The sequence below is a fragment of the Eretmochelys imbricata genome, chromosome 4 (genome assembly GCF_965152235.1).
Source record: "Eretmochelys imbricata isolate rEreImb1 chromosome 4, rEreImb1.hap1, whole genome shotgun sequence".
NCBI classification, from domain to species: domain Eukaryota; kingdom Metazoa; phylum Chordata; order Testudines; family Cheloniidae; genus Eretmochelys; species Eretmochelys imbricata.
Window position 1 is genome coordinate 60,175,514 of NC_135575.1, and position 14,594 is coordinate 60,190,107.

At 38.7% G+C, this 14,594-nt stretch overlaps 1 protein-coding gene across 1 annotated transcript in view; it reads right to left on the bottom strand.

Annotated features, from left to right (window-relative positions):
• The window catches only part of IQCM (IQ motif containing M), a 118,515-nt gene that overhangs the window by 33,536 nt on the left and 70,385 nt on the right, over window positions 1-14,594 (bottom strand). Inside the window, exon 9 of the mRNA XM_077816150.1 lies at window positions 7,668-7,826. Coding sequence (XP_077672276.1) covers window positions 7,668-7,826 — 159 coding nt within the window. The remainder of the gene's footprint in view (window positions 1-7,667; window positions 7,827-14,594) is intronic.

Consider the following 14,594-nt stretch of genomic DNA (forward strand, 5'->3'; position numbering starts at 1 on the left):
TAACTAGGTTAGCCAGCCTTCTTGCGAAGATGCTCTTCCCTCTCTTCGTTAGTTGGAGCCCGTCTCTGCCTAGCACTCCTCCTTCTTGGAACACTCCCATGGTCAAAGAATCCAAAGCCTGCTCTCTGACACCACCTGTGTAGCCATTCGTTGACTTCCACGATTCGACGGTCTCTACCCAGGCCTTTTCCTTCCACAGGGAGGATGGACGAGAAGACCACTTGCGCCTCAAACTCCTTTATCCTTCTTCCCAGAGCCACGTAGTCTGCAGTGATCCGCTCAAGGTCATTCTTGGCAGTATCATTCGTGCCCACGTGGAGAAACAGGAAGGGGTAGCGATCCGAGGGCTTGATGAGTCTCGGCAGTCTCTCTGTCACATCGTGAATCCTAGCTCCTGGCAAGCAGCAGACTTCTCGGTTTTCCCGGTCGGGGCGGCAGATAGATGCCTCAGTCCCCCTGAGGAGAGAGTCCCTGACAACCACCACCCGCCTCCTTCTCCTGGGAGCGGTGGTCGTGGAACCCCCAACCCTAGGACAATGCATCTCATGCCTTCCAATCGGCGGAGTCTCCTTCTGTTCCCTTCCCTCAGATGTATCATCTAGTCCACTCTCCGCATTAGTACCTGTGGAGAGAACATGAAGACGCAGGCAAGCTGTGGCTCTCAAAGTTGAGGCTCTCAGCTCTGCCATTTTGGTGTTTTGAAGTTTCCTAAATGAAATTTGTCAGAATCTCCAGTTCAGAAGAAATGTCTACAAAATTTAAACTCAGTCTGAATCATCAAAACCATATTTTGAAATGTCTAAATTTCCCATGCACAGGAAATTCCCAATTTGAGTCAGCTCTGTTCCCAACAGAATCTCAAACTATATATCTCTGTTGTGGGAATCCCATAGTTTAAGTATTCAATATTGTATGTATGGTATAGGGACTATGCACATAATAGAGTGTAATGATTCCTTTGAGACAATTATGGTCTACTGTGTTGAACTCTACTGTACAATTATGGTCTTGTGCTGAACTCAAGACTTCAATTGCACCCACTACGGTCAGGGCTGAATATATTTTTTCATTTGCACATACCTTTTTTTTTTTACATACTTCTTTAATTAGATTGAGTAAATAATATTTGTAAAATTACTTACTACATATTTAAATAAAACAATTTAGCTTGATTAATCCCAAAGACTATGTTTTTCCTTTAAATTTACAAGTATCAGAGGGGTAGCTGTATTAGTCTGGATCTGTAAAAGCGGCAGAGAGTCCTGTGGCACCTTATAGACTAACAGACGTATTGGAGCATAAGCTTTCGTGGGTGAATACCCACTTCGTCAGATGCATCTGACGAAGTGGTTATTCACCCATCTGCATCTGACAAAGTGGGTATTCACCCACGAAAGCTTATGCTCCAGTACATCTGTTAGTCTATAAAGTACCACAGGACTTTGCCGCCTTTAAATTTACAGTTTTTAATACAGGAAAAAAGGAAATACATGAACACAAAAATGTACTGAGAACATTAGAGGGCTGACAAACTGATCCAGAATAAGATTTTCTAAAGTGTTTAAGTGACTTGGGAGATAAAGTCCCATTTACAAAAGAGATTTAGGCACTTAGGAACACATTTTAAAGGTATTTATGTACTTAAAGATTCAGATGGGCACCTAATGAGATTTTCAAAAGTGCCTACTTGCCTAACTCACATTGATTTCCATGTGAGTTAGGCACCTAGGGTTAGAGCTGCATAAATGGGTCATTTGACCCAGTTTAGAACTGAGTGAAATTTTTTCAGTAAATAGCAAATGCATTAGTTACAGTAATGCATTTTGGGGGGCATTGAAATCATTTGTGAATTCTAATCAAATTGGCTAATAGTTATGGCCAAAAAAAGAAAAAAAAAATCAGAAATGCCCATTTAAAATGGGGATCAAAACCTTTTGTTCAACCCAGACAAAAGTTTTTTGGATTTTCATTTTGGCTAATCAAAAATCAATTATTTGCTCAGCTCTACCCAGGTCTCCCACATCCTAGGATGACCCTTCGGAGTCAATGTCCCGTTAATTTTCAGTGAGATTTAGGCTACTACAGGCTGAGAAATTTTTGAAACTTAGGCAATTTGAAAAATTTACCTGCAGTCCTTAACCTACTCCTCTGTGCATAGGAAATATAGTACAATGCTAACCTGCCCATTATTTTGAGACTTTTCATGTAACTACTGTGTGTATTCCATATTTTCTGCTGGTACATAACTGCATTCATTTTAACATTTCTTATGAACTACTTATTCAGCATAAATCTGAAATGATATGTATTGTTCAAGATCTGTGACAAAAACATGTCATTTGCAAGCATTTTTAATGAATGGGACTCAGTAAATATACTTAATTAATGGGACATTTTGATTAATTTTTATGTATTAGATTGTTCAGTGGATGAATTTCACTCTGTAGACAATTTATTGAAAACAGGAGGCTGTTCGAAACATATCATTAGAAGCTTTTATTCCAAACTGACACTATGTAGAGCTTTCCTTGTTAGCTCTGTAATATCTACTACTTTTATTTTTGAGGCTACACCATGTAAATTAAATCATGCTGTTAAACAGCTCAGTAATCAAGATAGTAATATCAAAGCTAAAATAAAGAGGTAATCTATACTACATATATACATTCAAACAACATCTGAAATATCCCCCTCTTCTCTTGTTCTTATTCAGAATGGTCAGAGCTGTTCCCTTATTTTATAAGTGTTTTAACCCTCCCATTTTGTCCCCTGTGTTGCTGAACGCCCTCCGTTTATTCTTTTCTTTTGAAATTTCATGAATACCTTTCTAATGAGTTCCATTATGTTTGCAGTATACTACTGCACAACAGTACAGTTCCCCAAGTCAGTGACAGAGGGTACACATGGAACCATTTGTTAGAATACCATTATAATATTAAAGGGAAGATTAGGGTGATTTCCCACCTTCTGATGGAGTCATCCCCCTCCCTACCTCACTGAATTCTGCTACTAAATCATCCTTGAAATCCTTAAATCATCCCCCATGAAATAATTACTGAAGTGCAAAGTGTTCATGCTTGGAATGCACCAAGGGCCTGATCCAAGTTCTCATTGAAGTCAATGGAAAGACTTTGGACCAGAACACAAAACGTTTGTTTTGTAAATTAATTTTCCAGGAAAGGCTTTTACCCCCCCCCCCAAAATCTTCCTCAACTCTTCCCTCCACATTCAAGTTATACATGCTAAACACTGTGCTATGCTATCAATATATTTTATATTTTTCAAGAAAAAATATACGTATTTCCAGCAAGTACAGTGACTCTAGGATTGTTTGCTCTGATGTGTTGCCTGCTTGCTTGGTTATTATATTGAGAAAATGGCTTTGTTCCAGTGTAAAAATAATTATATAGGTTTCCTAGTCATAGACCTCACTTCTCTGCAAACATACATACCACTGGTTCAAGGATTTTGTCACAAGGAAAGGAAAATTGCAATGGGAACCCCTTATTAAGTGATTGGCAGCATATCATTGTTCCATAGGGCTTTTGGAGAAAAGGATGCTTAATAAATATAATTATTACTTATTATTAATCCCATCTAAATACAAACTGAGGTTAATTGCTGACACAGCAAAAAAGTTTACTAATAATACTACTACTAATTAGTATTTCCATGGATAGTTCTTCATCTGCCCATCTCAAAGTGCTTTACAAAAGTGGGTATATAACATTATCCTTATTTTACAAATGGGAAAACAGGCACAGAGAGTTGAAGTGATTTGGCCAAGGTGACACAGCAAGTCAGTGTGAATAAAACCTAGATCTCCTGTCCTAGCTCAATTGACCTATCAATTGAAATACACTGATCCCCCCCACCACCCCATGTAGGGAGTAGTTTAGGGCAGAATGACCCAAATGCATGTGCTTAATACTACAGGAGCTGGTAGTGAGAGCAAATTTTCATTCTCTCACAGGACTCCTTTTGTAGCATGGTAGTCCTTACAAACCCTACCAGCTTCCATGGAGATTAGAGGAATATGGAATATGAGATTATGGAATATGGGAACCAAATCAGCCCAGAAACATACAGACCTAACTGGGAACACCAACCATCGCCCCCTGCATCCAAGACCAAGAAAAAAAAGAAAAGAAAATGAAGGTGAGTAATATTGTTTATTTAGTTAGCCACTCTCTCACTTTCAAGTGGCCTTTATTTACATAAAAGGATCGTTTTGGCCCTGTGAAAAATTAATACAATTTCCTTAGAAAAGATTGCTTTTAAATCTTTATTGTATATTAAATTATTTCTGCAATGTTTATTCATCTTGAGAGAAAAGTAATTACTTTTGAGAAAACAATATAATTAGTTTTGCTAATGTTTAATAGTGTTCTTAGTTAAGTTATTCTATTGATTTGTCCCAACAAGATAATCGATAATTCACCCCCACCAAGGTGGCCTTCCTCAGATCCTAGAGAGAAAACCAGAAGTTCAAAGAATTCTAACCTTAAGTGCATCTCTACCTTGAAAACTGATTCTAAAAATGGCATTGCTTAATTCCATGTTTATGGTGTCCAAGTGATTTCTTTATCAAATCTGCCCAGTTCACAATTAAAGACTAAAGGTTTTATTAATTAAAATTAATATAAATGATTGCTGGTCCTGCAAAGAACGCGGAAGATAAGCATTAAGCTTCATTTTCTGGCTCATACATTGCCAGTGATAAAAATTCTAAAATCAAAACATAGCTACCACTCACTAGATAAGGGGAGAGTAGAGGGGATTTATCAGACTCTTTAATCAGAAAAGTAATTAGATATAACACTGAATATGCAAGATAGCAAATACATTGAGTTGGAAAAGTCACTATACAAAAATAGCACATTCTAAGTAGAATTGCATATTTTCTGCCATTTTCCAATGCAAAAATTCAATGAAGGTGACTCGTCCTTAACAAAAGAGATGTTGAAACATTACCAATAGGAAATGGCGGGGGGAGGGGGGGGAATATCAGTTAATATAAATGAAGAAGCTTTATGGAATGGCCTCCCAAAAACATGCCATATAGATCAATGAGATGAATAAAGCTACTGTACTCTGAAAATACAGAGGGGTTCTCAAACTTTTGTACTGGGGACCCCTTTCACACAGAAAGCCTCTGAGTGCGACACCCCCTTATAAATTAAAAACACTTTTATATATTTAACACCATTATAAATGCTGGAGGCAAAGCAGGGCTTGGGGTGGAGGCTGACAGCTCATGACCCCCCATGTAAAAACCTCAAAACCCCCTGAGGGGTCACGACCCCCAGTTTGAGAACCCCTGCTTTAAAAAGTCCATTTCTGTTTATTTAAATCACATGAATCTTTACTTCCTGCAAACCAGCAGATAACTGCTACTCAATTATCTGATGAAAGTTCAACACATCTCAGAAGCCACAGAAACAGAATCAATAGTAAAAAGAGTTATGTCTGGATTCTGTACCAGTTTTTATGAGCATACACACACACAATAAATTTCCAGGGCTATTTTTCCTAAAATGTTTATAGGAAGGGGAGTCACTGAGCTACAGAAAGTCCTCCTTTAATAGACTAATCTCTTTTCAAGGCTACTGCTGCCTCTTACTTGTCAACTGGTTTAATGACCATGGTAACTCAAAAAGATGCAATATGCCGGTCACTTAGAAAAAACTATAAAGGCTTTCAGAAGTAGCCTTTACTATATACAACATAATCTCATTTGAAGATCCGCTTTTGTCTTCTCTTCTATATAATGTAGATAAGAATGATAATCCAAATTCAACACACTAATGTTCTATCAAAGATCTAAATAAGCATTTTAGAAGTGAATTTATTGGCTAGAAAATCAATCAACTCATGGACAAGCATTTAAATACTACAGATGCTGGCAGGTTTAATTACCCTAACAAAAAAGGCCCCAATCCACAGTTGGCGTAAATTGACCTAGCTCTGCTGAAGTCAATGGAGCTATGACAATTTACATCAGCTAAAAATCTGGCCAAATCAAAAGATCAGACATCACTTTATAGCAATAATTCAAGCATATTTAAAAACAGTGCTAGTTTATGCGTTTGGTGCAGAAACAGCGATGCATCTACAGGTTAAAAAGAATCGTCTCACAATTTGTTTTCAGCAACAAGCTTGTAACTGTTAATTGTCATGCAATATCATCCTATGAAAATAGTCATATAATAAATGGAATTCAGTTTTAATAAAGACCTTGTAACTTAAGGCATGGCTGAGATATGAAGCATATAAAGCATGAAAATAATAGGATTATGTCTGCATCACTTTGGCTGTCAGTGGGAACACTGTTGTAATAAGGCAGTTATAAAAAAAGGAAGTGTGTATTGTTAAAATGTCAAGGCTCATTGCAACTTAGTTTCAGTTCAACTTTTTGTTGTTTCAATGCACCACCAGACAATGGGATGTTGGTTGGAAAGGAGAGGAGCGACTCCCACCCATGTCCATTTACTTCTCCTCCAATCTTCTGCTTTAAATGTGTTATTTTAAAAGGCCCAACCGTGCAGCAGCATACAATCTTCTTTCTGTGCCCTTAATTTCACCTCCTCTGTGCAACATACTTGCTGTCCACTTCAGGCCAAATCTTGGAAATGGGCTCAAAGCCTAATTAATAAGCTCAGGAAATTTCTCATAAAGCGTGTGGGAGGGAATGGCAAGATATTCAGCACTAACGTGCAAGTTTCCAACAGATAGTTGGGCTGCTGCTGCATGATGCACTATGAGAAAAGGCAATAGCAGATGTGAGCCATGTGGAATTTTAGCTTTGTGGATTCTCACTCAGAGCCAAAACTACAAATGCTTTGTACAGGGGATCTCCACAGGGGATGAGTAAAGGAAGACTTCCTCCTTCCCAGGCTTCAGAGTACCAGCAAAAATTCTCTGAAACTGCTACTATACTCCATAGTCAGTAAAAAAGATTGCTCTTTTTGCCTTTGCAATTCCTTTTCCCCTGCTAGGGGTTTCAGCCAATGCATTCACATACCCACAAATTGACCAGCTGCAGTCACATCCCCCCTCAGGCCCACTCCTCTGCTGTCATGGAAAGCCACCACCCTGCTCTGAGGCACGCTAAGCCCATTTGGTTGACTTTGCAATGGTACTGTGGCGTTACCACAGCAGCCAGGCATCTCTGTCCCCAGAACCCATAAACACAATGCTAGCAGACGCCAAAGATACCCATTCTACTTCTTCTCCCTTCCCAGCATTCCATTGTGGAGAGATGCTACACAGCTGTACTCCATGGTGTGCAGAGATCCTCTGTATGGGTTCTCTACTATCTGACCCACCCAGAGGTAGAAATGTGGCATTTTTACTGATAAGGGTCTCACATAGATGCACAGGCACACTATAGATTGGTCCTTCGTAATGTTAGACCTATTAAAATCATTACCAAAATGCTGAGTAAATATATTTGGTAGCAGATTCTCCAATAAGCCAGCGCTTTTAACTCAAAATGTTGACATCACTTCTATCAAATATTTGGTTTATTTAGAAAGTTTATATCTATTATTCAGCATTTCTATAGAGATATAGCCTACACACAACTTATACCACACATTGCTGAAGCAAAATACCCTCATCCACCTGACTATATTCATAGCCTAATATGGCTTTTAAAATTTTACCTAAATATATGTATCCATCTTCTCCATCCACTATAGGTTGCACCCAGGTTGACCTTACAGGAACTACAATACTCTGCTTTGCACCAGCAGGAGGATATAGTGTGAAAGCCATTTCGAGTGCTTGATGCTGCTTGATGGTTGTTACTTCAGAAGGGTGACCTGGGAACAAATAAACAGCATTCATATAGTGCCCTACAACTACACTTCAAATACTGAGGTGTATCCTTTCTTTTGATACATGTATGCAATTCACATTAACATTAATGGTAGTTGCACATGGATATTTGGCTTCAGCACACACTTCGGGATTGTTTCATACCCTAAATTGGACTCCTGAGCCTGTGCAGGCTGAACCATTGAAGTACCATAGGCTACGCAGTTAATGCATGTGATTTCACAATCATTGTAAAGGTTTATAATTTGGATAGCTTCACCTTATGATGATCTTGGCCATTAAGCATTATATAGCACAATGTTAGGATTCTTCATAGGGATATTTTATTAGTAGTATTCTAATAATTAAACTGGTATTATATACAGAAGCTTATTCCGTAATGATGCTCACTAGTAGATAGTGTGATTGAATATGTTTCCTCACACAATACTAATTTTCAGGACTGAGATTTTCAAAGGGGTTGAACATCTCTGAGGGTTGGGTGCATAACTCCCTTTGAAAGTCCCAGGCTAGATGCTTTCTGTGAATTGGTCATGAACAGCACTACCTCAAGCTTCAGCCTGTAAATTATTTGAGAAAATGAAAGATAAGCTACAACTTCAAGCAAGCAGTCAGTCTCTTCAATGATTTAAAATGGGCAGTTGCTGACAAGATATGGTAAGAACAAAATGAAATAACACTGACATCAAAAAGACCAACAGTATTTGGTCCTATAACTGTCTCATACAAGTTCTTCTGTTGAAGTCAATAGGAATGGGCACTTTTAATGGGGTGGCCCCCACCTCTTTCAAGTACCCCCTGGTTGAGCGTGTGTGTGCCTGCCTCAATCAGTTTTTCCTCAGTTTCTAGGCTCCTGGTGCCCCACCGGCTGCTGCGCTTGTCAGGCAGATCTTTGGTGACTCAGCCCTCTGGCCGAGTCTCACACAGTTCTTGTGAAAACAAACAAACCCATTCTAGGGTATAAGTCCAGAATGTCCTGCAGCCCTCCCTGGCTCAGTCCTTTAGCAGTCCAACTTGGCCCATTGATTTTGGTGTAAGGGAGGTCAAGGGTGTTCTGGGGGTTCAGAAGGGATGTCATCAGGGGAGTAGGTGTGACAGAGTGAAGCTCCAGCGCACCCAATTCTCCACTGATTTAAGGTACTTGAGGAACCTTAAATCAATGGTGTATGTTAAAGCTTCCACCTTGTAGCTTTAACTCATATTGGGCATGGCAGCTGAGAATGAAGGAGCTGTGACCAGTTCTTTGACACATCCTACCCCATGCTGCACCCACGCCTTGGCACAGTGCAGAATCAAGTCCATGGTGTTTAATGAATATTGCCAAAAAACGCTAACCATACAGTAGACAAAACACCTCCAAAAGAGGGCTGAGGGTATCACAACTCACGTGGCTGAACTGACAGTGCTTCAGTTCACTGATCTTTACAGCAGGGTGCAAGAGCTCTCTTCTATTCTCATTGTGGAATTCCAGCCTCCGAACATTCAAACACCATGAGTAAGGCCCTTCCCCAAAATCACGATATTGACTTAAATACCGTGAGATTTATTGATATTGGTTTCTTCTTATTTGACGTCTGTTTGTTTGTTTGTTTTTACCCTTTAGAGTGCATTTGCTTGTTGTTTTTCAGCTTTTCTCTTCAACCATGAGGGCTAGATGCTTACTTTCTTTTTTAATAAAAGCGGAGATTCTCATGCAATCTATTAAAGCCATTACCTTTCTGAAATACAGAACATCATGCCATCATGGTAAAATCATTGGAGTTGGCAACATTGGAGTTGGTATTCAGTTTGAGGAGAAAGACTTCTTTTGTGTTTAAAGTTAGAGAAACGATGGGGCAGATGTTTCAGATACTGTGAATGCACTTTGTTTTTTATAATATTAAGCATATTGTGTAAATTCTAGAAAAAGAAAAGTAATAAATCCTAAAATGATAACTCAATGGTTTAAGACACAATAATTCACAGAATTATACAATATTAAAATACGTTGGGAACTATTTCCTACCAGCTTATTTTTTAAGTGAACTGGATGCTTGTTGAAAGCATTAGACTGACAGTTCAGGAAACTACAATCCTATCTTTGCATACAGTACAGGCAAGTGGTGTAAGTTTCTCCATATTAGATTGGCAGTATTGGCCAGGAGGAAACACATCTAAGTACTGCGAGGGATATTTCACTCCCCATACCAGTTAGTCTCCAGACACAACCCACCTTCAAGACTATCAACTGTGGTAATATTGGGCTTCTAGGTGTGAACAACTTTGGCATCCACTAGAAAGCATCTCATGCCACTGCACAGCCATCCACCATGGATAATTTTTGGTTGTTAGCCATCTGAGCTATACTGAAACCAAGATCAGAGGCAAAAAAATCTGTATCCGGTTAACAATTAAACTCCACGGCATCACAGCTCTCAAATCTGAGCTTTTAAAATTTGTGGTCACAGTTCAGTAAACTCACTTCATGTTGCATTCATTTTCTTCAGTATGAAATAAGTGTATGTCACACTTTTTTGTCATACCATTTTTATTTAACAAATTATTTTCTATTCATTAGTAAAAAAAATTATAAACAAGACAGCTCATTTATCAAAATGAAAAATGTTCTCCTCCTTGAACAAGGAAAGGGGACTCTAAATAGACTGTCCCTATTCCTAAATTAATGGAACTATCTTACATGTAATATTTTCTTTTAAGCATTAATGTAAGCACTCCAAGATCATTAATGAAGAAGTAGAGGAACAGGAGTTACAGTTGAAGGGCAAAACTGCTAAGAAAGCATTTCAGAGGGATGTCACTGAGTGATACGATCTAGGAAAATAAATATAAGGATCATTGATATCATAATTAAATGCCTATAGTACATGACGAGGAAAAAGGACAAAACGTTTATTAAAACTTGACTAAGAACATGACCTGCAGGACTAATCAAGCAGGTATACTGAGAGGCCATGCAAAGGGTTACAGTCAATAACGCTGTATTTTAAAATGGCTTTATGACTTAAGAAACAACATTGAATAAAACTTCCTGGTTACTATTTACAAATTCCTTTGTACTTAACAATCCAAAATTTGAAACCCAGCATCAGATCATCAGCTGGTGTAAACTGTCACAACTCCAGTGACTTAAATAGAGCTACCACAATTTATACCAGCTGAGGATCTTCCCACAGGAGTAATTATTATTAATAGCACAGCCAGGTCTTATTTTTTTCACTTCAGTGAACGGCAACATATTAAAAATATAGATACCTTGAGTTCTGGCACGTTTACTCATTTTTAATATAGAGACAACAACATGTTAACATTTCAGACTATTCTGGCAGTCCTCATCACGTACCAGTATAAACATTTAAAAATATTGCAGTCTATAAAGTGATCGATGGAGACTATCAGTTCCTATCCAGACTAACAACACCTAGTTCACCCAAACTCATACACACCTTTCTAAAAAGTAAAGGAGAACAGAATTATCCAGGCTAAGCTGAATAAGAAGAACAATAGCTGATCTTGTAATAAACACCAGATTTATTGTAACAGAAGAAAGTTCACTAAATCAGATGGAATTCATCTCAGAGAGCTAATGAAACTAGCAGCAGTAGTATGAAAGTGACTGTGTATTATTACTGAAAACTAACAAAGTACAGCCAGGATCCCAGAACTGGAAAAATGACAAAACATATTACCTATTTTAAAGGAGAGGAAAAAACAAATACCAGGGGAACTGCAGAACAGACAATTCAAATTCAAATTGCTAGCTAGCAAAGAAGTCAATTTGTAAGCAGCTCCCAAACCTTTGGCAAAGGCGATAAATAGTAAAAATTTGGATTGGCAGGGACAAAACATGTCTATCACATATATTAACTTGCATGAGCCTCCTGCTCAGTGCCATCACTACCATTAACCACCCTAACACAATGTAACTTCCCCACAGGCACTCTCAATTTGTACTGGAAAATACAATACCCAGCGCTTATCAAACTTCAAGACGAATGATCCACTCTTCCATTCCCTCATTGCCTCCCAGCTCTCGGGGTGGCAAACTTAATTTTTGTAATGCCCCTTCACACCATTCATACAGTAAACAACATTAGGTCCATCTCTCTGCATCTGTTAAATATTAGATTTTAAACTGAAGGCATAGCACACTAAGAAAGTTTACAACATACAGCAGAAGACAAAAATAGATTGATGCGTGTGTATGAGAATATTTCTTGCTTATAATTGTAGCAGTTATACAAATCATTTAAGCACCAATTGCCAGTTTATTATACCAAACATGCTGATTTCTATTGGTTCAGACAGCTAGAAAAATCCTTTTCCTGTCAGGAAGTTCTCCCATGTTGAAAGCAACACTAGTAACTGCTGACGTGCTCAGGCTTGTGAGATTACAAAACAACATTCCCTTTGTTCCCTCAAGGATGTGGAGACCAGGAAACCATATTTTTCTCTAATCAAACATCTAAATGCTTGGCACAGATGGGCTCATTAGGAAATCTAAAATTGGATTCCCTGACCATTCTGTTCCTAAAACTCTTTGATAAAGAATGGGTTAATTAAATTATTCTCACAATACTGGTAAGAAATTTCCATTATTTTGATGTTCTATGAAACAACACACTTTCTACATCTTTATAAATAAAGATTGCTCTTTCAGGAAGCCCAACAGTTAAATTGTCTTTTGTTTTGAAAGCCATTTTTTAAATTTGAACCCAGATAGGTAATACCAGTCTTCCATTTCTTTCTTTGAAAAGGCCAAGCAAACTAAATTACTCTTCTTGCTAGTCGCCCATGTTTTGTTTTCTGTCATGGTGGGAAAATAATTGTATATGGCATAAGGAAAAGCTATATGTAGCGTATCACTATAGAACAAACACACACGTGTATGTGAGTTACAGTATCAGCACACTTTCGGATGAGAATCTCCCTGCCTCTTTGCTGATATACGTAGGGGGGGAAGAGAGGGAACAGGGAGCCCCTCCTGATCTCTTGCATACTGACGGAGGAAGCCGTCAGAATGTTAATGCTTGTGCTTCTCATGTGCAGCGGACACAGGCAAGTCCAGCCACAAGCACCCCACGTTCCAGAGGGAACATGACTAGGATAGGAGGTTAGTGATCCTTGCCTATGCCCACCAGTTGGTGGTTGGAGGATGGTGCTAGGGGAAATGCTACACCTCTAAAAACTTGTAAGACCAGATTCTGAGTTCTCTCCTACTTTGCCTGCTCCAGCACCCTGCAGGTGGAGTGCCTCCAGCTACTGCTGCTGTACCTCCATTACGCTGGCCCGGGCCGTAAACCCCACAATAGAACCTTTTACTTCGTTTGTTGACAAGAAAACACGTTTAGTGGAGAAAGGGAGGACATGGCATTTTGTACAGTGGAGGCAGCGTCGCTCAGTGGATGGACCACTGGATGATGGGTTGGGAGACCTGGGTTACATTCACAGCTCTGCCACTAGCCTACTGGGTGACTTCAGGAGGGTCACTTCCCCTCTTCGTGCCTGATTCCCCATCTGTAAATGAGGGTGATGATACTTGCACCCTTTGTGAGGTGCTTTGGGATCTACTGATGGAAAATGCTATTTAAGAGCTAGGTATTGTTATTACAGGGCTTAATTCTGTTTCAGTTACAGCCTCTAGTTCAACCCTGCAAACCCCATTTGAACTCAGTGGGACCAACAAAATGTGGCCCCTTTATTTACCATAGTAAAGCAAGAGATACTGTTCCACACAACAATTTCAAAATGTAGATCACCATTTTGCTAAAAAAAATGAACATATTTTAGTAATGGCTCATGTCAAGGTGAAAGGAGAGGACAGTTGGACCATTTGGTGTTCAATATATTTTCTTAATAGCTTGGAGGATACAGTGGTGAGTACATTGTTCATATCTATGTATGGCATGAAGCTATGAAGAATCACAAAGGGCTTGATAATGCACAACACAGATGTGGAACTGCATGTGCAAACACTAGGTAAAAGGAATGATTGGGTCAAATAGTTCAGGAGAACACAATCCTATATTAATGAAGGCACTAGGGTATATCAATCAAATTACTCCTGCCTAGTGCCAGTGAGAAAAGAGTGAATAGCTTTTTGCATGACATAAGATCAGACTTAAGTCAATGTCTCTACAGACACCCATCCTCTGCCCCTTTTATACCCTACATTCCTGAGAACAGGGTAGTGTGGGTACAGAAAGCTGGAGATTAATTTCTGCTCAGTGAAGTCAATGGGAGTTTTGTTTTTCACTATAATAGGAGCAGGATCATTCATCTGCTTAATTCACACTTGTGCTGGACTGTAGCAACCTTGCGCTCACTGCTGTATACCACACAAGGACTTTCAGGATAAGGCCAAACAGCATTATAAGCCATCTTGAATCATGGACAAAAAGATCAATAAAATAAGATTCATTAAAGACAAATATAATGTGGTTCACACAGGAAGGGATACTCAAATTCACAAGTATAGAATGGCAGACAAATTGAATGTGAGTCAACAATACAAAGCTTTTGTCAAACCACAAAATGTTGAGTTAGATTCTGTTAATACAATAAAATATTATATGTAAATTAAGAGAAGTAAAATTACCATACAATGGGTTATAATTGCTTTAAAAACACTTTAATTATATTCAGGCAATGTACAATCAGAGGAAAAATATTTTGACAGTAATTACCTATATTTAATTCAGTTTAATGGTGTGCTACTAGCTGGGATGGGTAAGAAAGATTTAATTTGAGCTACT